Source organism: Desmodus rotundus, chromosome 10 (assembly GCF_022682495.2).
Source record: "Desmodus rotundus isolate HL8 chromosome 10, HLdesRot8A.1, whole genome shotgun sequence".
Classification (NCBI taxonomy): Eukaryota; Metazoa; Chordata; class Mammalia; order Chiroptera; family Phyllostomidae; genus Desmodus; species Desmodus rotundus.
Window position 1 is genome coordinate 104,575,881 of NC_071396.1, and position 12,272 is coordinate 104,588,152.

The window sequence follows — 12,272 nt, forward strand, 5'->3', positions numbered from 1 at the left end:
AAACTTTTGTTCCTCTGACTCGTATTAACGACCATATTCAAATGATTCCAAGAGGGTATGAAAGGCACAGAATGGCCAAATCAAATAAACTCTGGAGCCTTATACTTTGATTCGCAGATCCCTGAACCCATCTGCTTATTTGATACCACAACTCCATAAACATGACTTAGCTGCTTTACCGTTGCTTTTGGTTGTTTTATTTTAATACTAATCTATTTGTGTTTATAAAATTCATACTCATTGTAAAAAAAATTTGCAAGAAAACCACAAAAAGTATAATAAAATTTATAGTGGTTGAAAATCCATAATCCAGAGCTAACACTGATAATATTTTGCAATACTGCTTTCCAATGACCAATTAAAAAATATATATATATACTTGAAATTTTAAAAAGAGGAGAGAAGATATAGAAAATAAATGTTCAAAATTGCATAAGGCGCTGGCCAGCGTGGCTCAGTGGGTTGGAGCATCATCCTGCAAACTGAAAGGCTGCCAGTTCGGTTCCTGTTCAGGGCACAGGCCTGGGTTGTGGGCCAGGGCCCCAGTTGGGAGCGTGCGAAAGGCAACTGATCAATGTTTCTCTCCCTCTCTCACTCCCTTCCTTCCCCTCTCTCTAAAAATAACTAAGTAAGAATTTTTATTTATTTATTTTTATTATTATTTTTTTTTTAAGTAAGAATTTCTAAAAAGACTGCATAAGATTCGTTTTCAAGTGAAGGGTGTATGACGAGAATGAAGTTCAGGCGGACCTCCACTTCCAGCCACATCAGGCAAAAGAAGTCATCAAGTATATTGTCAGTAAAGCTCACTGAATTAGGAGAGAGGTCAAAGATCTAGCATTCTAATCAAAACTTTTGTTTTTCTTTCTTTTTTTCTTGTGTTTAATTAAAGACCCACAGTCTTTAATAGACTGAGAAAAAAAACTACCACTACAAAAAATGTAAATTGAGATTAAGGAAGTGATACGTGTTCTGAAATGATCCACTAGCGAACAGAACATGAGATAATGAACATCTTTTTAACATTTCTTAAACTTACATTTGTGTTAGTGCAGTAACAAAAGTGGCATTAACCCTATGAAGAGATACATACTTTTAATATTACTTCTGTGATCTGAACAAAATGTAATCAGCTTTTTGGCAGATATTAGTTACTTTATTCAAGCAAATATGTACAGTTGGCCCTCTGTATCCACAAATACAACTGACCATGGGTTGAAAATATTTGGGGGAAAAAAGTTCCGTTATTGCTGATGTGTACTATGCAGTTAGGCCTACAATGGTTACATCTGTGCTGAAAATGTAGACATTTTTGTCATTATTCCCTAAATAAAGCGTTATAACAACAAACTACATAGCATTTCCATTGTATTAGGTATTATAAATAACCTAGAGATAATTAAATTAATCAAGAGGACATGTGTGGGCTATATGTGAATATCACAACATAGTCCACCTTCCACTAAGGGCCATGGATTTTGGTATCCGAGGCAGGGGTGTCCTGGAACCAACCCCCCTCGGATTCCAAGGGAGGACTGAACTGACTACGTAAAATGTGCCAGGCGCTATGGTGGAGGGACTGAGACAAGCATAATGACCCTGGAGAAGAAAGGAAAGCACATGAATTAAATTCCCCAGGAGGGTATGAACCACTGATGAGCCAATCATTGGTCATTACATTGGTATCCTTAGGCAGTGCCTGGCGTGTTCCTGAATGTAAGCAGCTGACTTATTTATTGAATGAAGGAATCAATTCTAGGTACACGGATTATGAGAGAAGATTATAACACGTGGACAGTCTCATGGCTGGGAACGTGGGTTGGGGGAACCTTACGCAGTTCTGATCGGTACTGCACTTCCCACAGGCTTTAACCACCTTTGACAGCACTCCGAGGACTGACACAGAACCCTTGCTCTTCTGAAGTTAGTGAGCTTCAGAGTAAAGCAAAAAGATTAGTTTATATTGTAGAACAAAGGCTAGATGGTCCTACCTCCCATTCCGCAGTGTCTGAGAAGCTATCTTCTTTCCATGCTCTTTGACTTTGTCACAAAGAATATATATAATCTTAATGTCACATAAAGTTACATAATCTTAATGTTACAGTGAGTTCATCATATTAACCAGTATCTTAAGAAAATAAGAAAACTGACCTTCCACAACATCAGAGCTCCCATAATAAAAGGATTGAACACGGTCAGAAAGCAGTAGACGGAGGCAAGATCAAAGCTAAGGAAGCAACATACAAGAAAGAATTTTAGAATTCACACTGTAACTTTAAGAGAATGTCTCCAAAAAAGGATGTTTAAATGAATTTCCTGAAACCTATACTTACGAAAACACAAAGCATACATTGTATCAAGGAACATTATGAAACAACTAAAATGAATAAGGTAATAAGCCCTGGCTAGTGTGGCTCAAGTTGGTTGGAGCGCTGTCCCATAAACCAAAAGGTTGTAGGTTCGATTCCCGGTCAGGGCACATGTCTGCATTTTACAGGGCGTGTACCAGAGGAAACCAATCGATGTTTCTCTCCCTCTTCCTCCCTCCCCTATCTAGGCATGCTCTTGGGTGAGGACAAAAAAAATAATTAAAAAATAAATAAAATGAATGAGGTCAGTGTATATGTGCTGATACATACCAATCTCCAAAATATCTCCTTCAGTATAAAAAGCAAGTACAAAAATCCCAAATGTATTACTTTTGGGAGAGATATATACACATATATATGTGTGTGTGTGTGTGTGTGTATATATGTATATATATATATATATATATAATTTTTATTTAAAATTACCTGTTAATAGAAGCTATATTTCCAGTTCCAAAAAATGCTGTCACTAAGAAGAAAACCTAAAAAGAGTTAAGGAAATGCCAAAACAAGACAGAATTTATATAAACAACTTTTTCACTTAGAAAAGATATGCCTTTTCTACTATGAGGGTAATTTGTTTTCTGACTTGTACATTTGATCACAAATTGCTATAAATGAATGTCCCATTTATTTTCTTAGCAATGCATTTGGAGAGAACCAGACTGAGGAAGCAACGTACTAAGAACAATGAGGCCTGGGAGGTCACCCTCACTTGTCACCAGTCACTTTGGGAAGATGATGTTCCCCTCTTCTCTGACATAATTATGTATCGGTAGGTGGCCACTAGTGACTTTTGCGAACAGAGAATGTAGGCCTAGTGCACGTGGCAGACACTTTCAGGTCACATACACTTGCTGTCTGTCCCCCACACAAAGAAATAAGTATCATGTTTTACAATCATTCAGTAGAGACGGGACATGAGAAAATGTCGGCTCTTTTTGATACTCCCTAAATTTACATTTGTATAAGTCCAGAAATGAAAAGTAGGTATTAACCCTATTGGTGTCTAAGAACTCCCTGCTAGTAAAGTACTTACACAGCGCCTGGCCCGTGAAAGGGCTCGATAAATGTCAGCTATTTTATTGTTACAGACACATACACAAAAGTGGTGTGAAACACTAAAAAGGAAGTATGAATCATGACAACTTTCACTGAAAAAGTGGTATTTGAGTTGGTGACTCGAGCCTTAAATGTACCCATGGTTTCATCCATTCAACCAATCGACTACCCAGCCAACACTCACTGTCTGGTGTTTATCAGAGGCGGAGCTTGGCACCAAGAGTATGAATAGTCTCCAAGAGCCCAGATGGTGACTAAGATTATGGTGATATGTAGGAGTGTATGAGAGGCACTGTAAGATAAACAGTGGGAAAATAAATGACATAGTCAAGACATTGTAAACAGATGTGATAAAAGCTTAGGGTTCGCTGAAGAATATTCAGTGAAAGATGAAGCAGGACATATAGACTGGTGACACATTTATGAAAAGCCTTGAACTTAATCGTGGAGACAATGAGGAGCCAGCAAACATTTTAGGTGAATGCTATAGAAATAATACCAGTGACAGTGTTATTTGCATTGGAGAGATAGACAATTAAGAGGCAGGAAGTCCAATTAGGAAGCTATTGCATAGTCCATGGCAGGGACAGTGAAGGCTGAACTGGTACAGTGGGAGTGGAAATGGAGAGTGAGGAGAGCCAGTGGGACTTCCGAACTGGACACGGAGCCATTAAAAATGACAATGAGCTGAATGGCTTGGGTGGTGAGGAACATGGCAATGCAGTAGCAGTGAGGCCTACCAGGGAGCAACCTTGGAAAGGGGGGCAGTTACTAGTCAGTTTGGGACACAGATCTAGCAGAATGTTGGAAACATGGCTGTTGAGGTCAGGAGAGGGGTCAAGGCTGGAAAAGTAACAGATCTCAGAGTTGTGTTCACAGGAGTGGTGGGCAAAGCTGTGGGAGAGGATGGCGTTATGCAGGTACGGTAGAAGGAGAAGGCTAATGATAGAGCTTGGAGAAAAACATCTCAAGATCAGACAAAGGAAGAGTGAGTTTAAGTGAAGGAGAATAGAGATGATACAAAAAGCTAAGAGGAGAACCTGGATCACATCCTGGAAACCAAGGGAAGAGAGAGAGAGAAATCAATGGAGGTGAATGCTATCGAGTGGTTAAGTAAAACTGAACAGATTCGACCGTGTGCCCGCGGGGAGCCCTGCCGACCGCTGAGAGGACAGCTTGCACAGAGGACGCCTGACAAGTATTCATAGTGCTACCGTGTGCCACGCCGCCGTGTGCCACACTGCCGTGTGCCAGGCACTGTGCCGGGCCTGAGGATATAGTACATGAATGGGGAGGAAATGCTAGCAGCAGTCACAGATTTTTCTTTCAAGCAGCTTGGAAAGAAACAGAAAAGACAAGATAAAGTGACAATTGAGGGGGATGCAGGATTCAAGGAAAGAAGTGTTTTTTATTCATATATGCTGAGTGGAAGGAGCCTGCAAAAAAAAAAAAAAAAGAGAGAGAGAGAGAAGGTGAAATTGAGAGTCAAAGCAGGAGGTAGACCAGAGCATGAGCTCATTTATTTCGGGCCCTGTCAGGTCCGCTGCTGCACAATGCTGAGTTCAAAGGAAACACCTCCCCATGAGTTCTTAAAGCTGGTCAGCCAGCCTTCCTGAAGCGAGACTTTATTCTGCCCTCCAGTCTTTCAAACTTCCAATTCCAATAACTTTCGCACAATACCCCTCAGAAGTGACCACACCCTGTGACACAGCTGTGACACGAGTGTAGTATAAGTTAACTCACACACACACACACACACACACACACACACAGAACCAAACCCCCAACAGTGGTCTCCCCTGGGCGAGGGGGATCAGTCTGGCACTGGGAGACTTTGACTTTAGCTAAAATGTTTTAATATTTTTTAAAAAGTATGACATGTGTGACAAAATATTAACTGTTAATATTCTGGATGGTAGAAATACACACACATATATTTATGTCATTCTTTATGCTTTTCTGTAGTTTCAAAGTTTTTAAAAAATGTAAACTATGAGAAAATTACGGTTGAGAGGGGGGTTAAATGTCCTCCCAGGAAATACCACTATTAGGTGACGGGCAGAAACACCTTCCCTGTGTTCTTACTCCATTAGGTGGGAGGCCGCAGCAACTTAAAAGCCCAAACGAAGGATACGAGGAAAAAGGCCCTTCGGACGTCATCCGGACAGAGCTGTCGAAACTGGGTTACGTCCGTGCTGCAGCAGAACCGGAGGCTGCTGACCTGTGAGCAACAGGAAGTATAAGGGTGCGCGGCGGCACTTACTTACGTCTGCCCCCAAAGGCAAAATTACAGTCTACGTACGCTACAACTGCTGGAAAGATACTGTGTATCAACAACCAAAAAATCAGCAATGAATCTTTTCCTATAGCTTCATCACACCTTGATAAAGTCTGCCAAAAAATAAAGTATGTTGCTAAAGAGATACTGAACAGAACTGCAGTATTGCTGTCTGTGCAATAAGAGTGAGAACTGAGCTTTTTCTCAGCCTATAGAAATGCTTCACTTTTAAATCCCAACATAGTTCTTCACTTTCCTGAGGCCTGACTGCTCAGAAGGTCCCGATCTCCTCAAGCCTGGGTATGGCATGATACCAAAAAGCAAGATGAAATTGAGTATTTATCTGTTTCTTTGTTCTTCTGTTAGTTCTATCTGTAGAGAAATCATTTCCTCTTTATAAAAAAGTGAAATACTTCTGTCTTTAGTAAAATAGAAAGTCACTCAATTCCAAGATGGGTGCACTCTTGCTTGATCCCTCCCAACCCCACCCCCAAGTGTCATGGGTAAGTTTAAAGGGAGACTGCCCCCACCCCCACTCCCCATGTAATTAAATTGTTCAGTAGGTTCTTAGGGTGCTTTAATACTCTTTTCTGGAAAAAGGAAGACCTGTTTTCAGTTAAAATATAGAACTTAAAAATGACCCAATGAGCCTCACTTTTATATTTAATATTAAAGTTTTTAATATTTATTTAATGTTAAAGTTTTTAATATTTGATATTGAGGACAGCCTGACCATTTACTTAAATCTGATCAAAATATATTGTTTTAATATTCCAGGACTGAATGTTAAAAACCAATAATTATTCAATATACTTCAATAAAGTTTCTTTTTATTGAAATACATTATTCTAAATTATCAATTACTCTCTTTAAACTCAACTGGAACCAGTTAAGGATAAATCAATTATGAGAGAGTTTTTCTGTAATATTCATTTTATCAGACCTCAATAAAATTGTAAATATTCTATCACCAATTTCTCATAATGACCTTGGTACTAAAATAAAGGCAAGAGACATCCATTTAACTCTCTCTCAGGATAACAAAGGTGTCCTTCAACTCTGATTGGCTCTCGGTCAATTCAAAGCACACTGTGGTGAATGAACTTGGTCTGAGGCCACAATCACTAAGGTGACAGCATGAACATTTGGGGTTTGGATGACTAGAAAGAGAAAAACAACACAGGGAACATAATGGCACCTTATAATCAAATTCATTAGTTGATTTGTGACAACATAAATATTCTCAGATGTAAAGATAGAGGAAAGTAAGATAAAGAACACTCCTTCTCCTCCATTCCTTCACCTATATTAACTTTTTTTACAACAGTAATTTTCAAATAATCCTTAAGAAAAGCCTATTCCATGTAATGCCTATAAAAAAATAAATTGTGCTTTTCTGTTATGTTAAAAAATTCCTAACAAACTAATTGTTTAGCTTAATTATTAACTTAATTACTAGTGGCTTAAATAGCATAAAATTTTAAGTAGAAGTTTTGATGAAATAACAGTGCAACTTCCTTATGGAATGGAGAACACTTGAATATTCTCAAATAAATGCAACAATGACTTTGACGAGTTACCTTCGGCTTACAGGAGACACCAGATTGTTGCAGGTTTTCTTGTTCCATGTGTATCCAGACAAACATCAAACACGACAACACTAGTGGAAAGAGAGCTTCGTACCTACAGGACGGGTGGGGTGAAAGAGGGAAGGCAGAAATGAAAGGGAAAAACGTTAAACAAATGAAAAAGCAAATTTATACTGAGAGGGCTTTTTCAAAATTAAAACAATCCTGATAATACTTCTAAGGCACAATATCACAAAATTTAAATTTTCTATGTTTTCCAGAAGAAGAAAGTAGGAAAGAAAAGTAACATTTAAATATCAACTCCAACACCATTTTTTTTGAGATGTATAGTCTTGAGATCATGATGTGTTTAAGATAGTAGATACTTAAAAATAATTCATAAGTAAATGACAACACACAAAAAGAAAATACCAAGGCACAGGTAAGAAGGCAGCCCCCGAGTTAAGATCATTACTATACGTACAGAAAGAACGGGACACAGTGCTCCCGACTTTTTAAAAATATGGCTGCCATACGAGAACAGAAAACTCTCAAAAACAACAGAAAAAGAGCCAATAGATCCATAAAAATATGTTTGACCTTTCGATAACTGATACAGAAATTAAAACCATAGGGAGAAACTATATTCACTTACCAGATTTATCCAAGATTAAAAAAATAATAATGCTGACAACAGTGTACTGAAAGAAGAAATCTCACCTTTTCCGTACAGGCAGAAAACACCTTCTGGAAGGCGATCAAACACTATGTATTGAGACTCTCAAATACATTCAGATACTACACCCCGATACTGTCACTTCTGGGAAGGCCCTGAGAACGTACTTAGACACTGCACTACAGTCCCCACCTGAGTGTTGCAGTCCTGTTGACTGAAGGGAGAGCCAGAAGCCACCTTCGCTCCACAGGTGGCTGCGGACACACCTCTGTCTAGGCTGCAGTGTGATGTGGACATAGGAGACACGCTTGGGCGATGACCCAGTGACAGAAGCCTTTCTTGTCCTCTCTGCCTTAGTCTGGGACAAGGGTCCCACCTCTGCAATCCCCCAAACACTCTAGAGGGTGCAGTGCGCACAACTTTGTTTAACCCCATTTAATCCCGCTTCCGCCGGTGCACTCCCTGCTGGTTTGCCCGACCTCTCTGTCAGTCTGGCCGGCCTGCAGGCCCGGCTCACAAGTGTTTGTTGAGTGAGTGACTTACTTACCTAGTTGGAAGTTACAAAACAGTCAAATAAACCAACCCAAACCTAAAAACTTTTTATTTTCTTTCAACTTTTTCAACTGTTGAACTCTGTTCCTTCCATATGGTACCATTTTCTAAACTCGAGAAAGAAACAAAATGCTTTAAGCTCTACCGTGGGTCACAGAACGAAGACACTGAAGACCGGGCAGAAGGGAAGCTTTCGGTTGGAGAAAGGAACACAGGCACTTGTGATATAAGACTCAGAATGCCCAAGGATGGGGAGATGACACACTCACGAGAAAATACCATTCATTTGGCAAGTGCAGAAAGTTATACGAAGCTATAGCATTTCTGACCTGTTAAAATAGCACTTGATATTCATATTTTAAAGTGAGAACACCAAACGCCGCAAGAGTATGATGGAGCAGGGCCCCTCACGGGCTGTCGGGGCTGGTGTAAACTGGCTCTGCTCTTCAGACAAGTTCTAAACGACCCGAGAGCCCACGCTCCAGGCCTGCCTGCACTGCGCTTAAGATGCGGGCAAAGCAATCTAATTTATGGAAAAAGCTTATGCATGAAACGTAATTCAAAATATTATTTATGATAACAAAAAGTGGAAATAAATAAAATGATCAAAAAGAGAGGAATGGCTAAGTAAAGGGACAACCACATCACAGAATATTAAATATATATTAAAATTATTAGGAAGCCTATGAGCCGCATCGGAAAATGTTTCTAAAATAATGTCAAGTGGAAAAAAAGTTACAAAACTGCATATGAACTACGATCAATACTATGTTAAAAAGACAAATACAGAGTAAGGCTGGAAGGAAACATACCAGAGTATCAACAGGAGGGACAGGAGCAATAAATGATTTTCCCCTTTACAATGACTTTTAAAAAACAATTGAAAGAGAAAGGTTTAGACTACCTGTACCCTAGCCATTCTTTAAAACTGAGTTCAAGTCCCCTCTGAGTCCTTGAAGGCACCAACCTAGCTCCCCCACTATAACCCTTTCTCTTGTCATTGTTTGTATCACACAACTCACAGCTGAACTCACAGTGACATCACTGGTGCATTTCGTAATGGCCTGACATTGTAAAACAAAGTCCTTGTTCTACAGCAGCTTAGAACTCTCTGATCCACCTGCGGGGGGCGCTCCTTGTTCTGCCTGGATGTCTGTCTAGTGCTCAGGACCAGACCATGTGAAAACAGAAAAATAACTGTCGATGAATTGAATCCAGAAGGTGTAGACTCTGAGTAAAAGAGGCCTGTGCATTTTTAAATAGTGGCAGTTATATGTGAAATTATTCTTTCCTAATATACAAAAACCTAAATTCCATAGTTCTGGAAATAGTGCTACAGATTTCTTTCCTCTCAAAAACTATAAACTATGATTACTTCCTTTTGTAAAATGCAGATGCATAAATCCAATGAAAACAACCTTCCTATGGGACTTCTGATGGGACTTTATTTCTTCAGACAATTAGTGTCTTATATAATAAAGTCTGCATATCTGAATTAATAAACTGGAACACCAGTAAAATGGCACCGTGGACTCACAGTGTACATAATAAAACAATACTAAGTTGGCATCTCCTAGTTTGGCCCCTGTGCAGATGGAACAGGGCCGAAAAGGCATTTAGTTTGGTATTACAGTGTGCGAAGGGAGGACATAAACAAAACTTCAGAGGGAAATTTTAACCAACTTAGAACTATTTTCAAGTATTACAATAGCTTTTATTTGCACAAAAATAATTAAAAATAAATCTTTGTTTATAAAATCAAGGTTGCCTTGTTAGTTAGAATTTAGGATTACTTTACTGTATTCCTGTAAAGTAATAAAACTGCATTTCTTTTAAATATCCTATAATTCTGACCATGCACTAGTTTCCACAGAGAACCCACCAGGCTGCCTGAGATAGTGATGTCATACGATGACATGTGGACTATGTTTTGCAAAACTGATTTGACAATGAAAAAACGTATTAACTGAAATTATTGGACTGTGCTGTTTCAGGCTACCTCTGTTGAATGTTTTTGCAAAGGTAAATATACTTTCTGATGTTGAAAATACATTTATTAATAATTCAGTAAGGTCACACTCAGTATTCTGATTTTAGGTGTGAATTTTTACTTTTTATATTTTCTTAAAATAAATCAAATATACCTAGTATAATCTGTTTTGGTATATGTGATGACAATTAAATTGATGATTTAAAACACTATAATGCTTATCCCTAATGTTAGTTATGTGACTAACTCACTCTACAATATGAAATACTTTTTCACTCAAAATTCAACTTTAATCATCCATTTTTCCCCTCCTTTATTAACTTTTAATCCAGCAAACCAGATCTATGTTTACATTTATTTGTATTTCTTAATCTACTACACATTCCTTTAAATCTACCTAGTGCTTTAAAATGTATGAAGTGACTGTGTAGAATATGTATAAATTTCTGGACCGTCTCAAACATTGACTTCCTAAGGCAACCTCTGGGTGTGATTTCTTAGTGAAACTTATGTGTCATCCCAAAATGCTGGGTTTTACATTCAAATTTCTTATCTAGACTAAAAACTCTCCATGTTCTAATTCATATATACATTTATACATTGATAGATTCTGATTATAACTAACTTATTTGTTCTATAATTTCACCTCTAAGTGGAAAATGGTAACGAGTTTTAAGGTCTCATTATATTTGTCACTCTTGAGTAAGAAGAATATGCTGATAGGCTTCAAGTTTCATTCGGAAGTTCAAAATTCTAAGTCTGAAAGCAAGCCAACCAGAAGATCTTATCAGGTGACTGGTGAACTGTCCGCGTTGCTCCTATGACATCTTCACTGCTGGGTGCCCCAGGCTGGCGTGTGCAAAGAGAAAGGAAAAGACTGGAGGTGCGGGGGGCTCGGGTCAGGAAAGGAGGGTTAGCACCCGCTGGGTCGTCTCCTCTCTGGGGAATCTAGGAACTCCTGGGATGTCAGGGTCTACCATGCAGACTTTGAGAACATCCCTCTAATTCTGAAAGTGAACCCAAGTCTTGAACCCAAAACAGCTTTACAAAACCGTCTAATGTGGGAACGATCCACGGCAGCACGATGGCCAACCCCCAGGTTTGGTCTAATTAAAACCAAACCCTGCATTTGGGCCGAACTACGAGCAGTGGTTACCCAGTTTGTCTGTTCTGTTTGGTGTTTGTTACCATGTGCACATCTCTCACCCTCGTAAGGCTTTAAGTGAGGGTGAAATGAAATTCAAGAAGAGCGCAAAATGTTCTTCTTCTCAGCAGATAGGAGGACACATGTCAGTGTTTTCACTGAGGTCAAGAGACCCTCCAGGGCCCACCCCAAATCAGGCTGCCAGGTTTTGCTGTTCTTCTGTCCCTAGCCCTTCACAAAGCCTGAGCTGCTTCTTTTAAAAACCCCACGATTGCCTCCCTTCGTGGATCAAATACAGGCACTTGGATCAGATCATCCGGTTGCTCCTGCCTCTATTTCTCACGCATGTCCAACACTTGTAAGTCATTGTTTTAGACTTAAAACACCTCCATAATCAACCAGAATTTTCTAATACTGAAGTAAAATGACATTTTAGCAACGTCATGAAATGAACAGAAAGACAAAGACAATAGGTAATACTGTGAAAAGAATAAAAAAAAAGAACAGAACACTAAAGATTATGATTCAATCATACAGTTCTTACGGAACGGAAAATATTTATGATTTAGTCCTCAAGATTTACACAACATGTTCACTCCCAGCGGTTAAATACTCGTGGAGAAATGTCAATAC

At 39.0% G+C, this 12,272-nt stretch overlaps 1 protein-coding gene across 5 annotated transcripts in view; it reads right to left on the reverse strand.

Annotated features, from left to right (window-relative positions):
- Positions 1 to 12,272, reverse strand: part of PIGN (phosphatidylinositol glycan anchor biosynthesis class N) — a 76,634-nt gene that overhangs the window by 14,962 nt on the left and 49,400 nt on the right. For all 5 annotated transcript variants that reach the window (XM_024580356.4, XM_053912842.2, XM_045187871.3 and 2 more), the window contains 4 exons: positions 7,290 to 7,392; positions 5,566 to 5,652; positions 2,796 to 2,851; positions 2,152 to 2,227 (listed from right to left, as the gene is read on the reverse strand). In XM_024580356.4, coding sequence (XP_024436124.2) covers positions 2,152 to 2,227; positions 2,796 to 2,851; positions 5,566 to 5,652; positions 7,290 to 7,392 — 322 coding nt within the window. The remainder of the gene's footprint in view (positions 1 to 2,151; positions 2,228 to 2,795; positions 2,852 to 5,565; positions 5,653 to 7,289; positions 7,393 to 12,272) is intronic.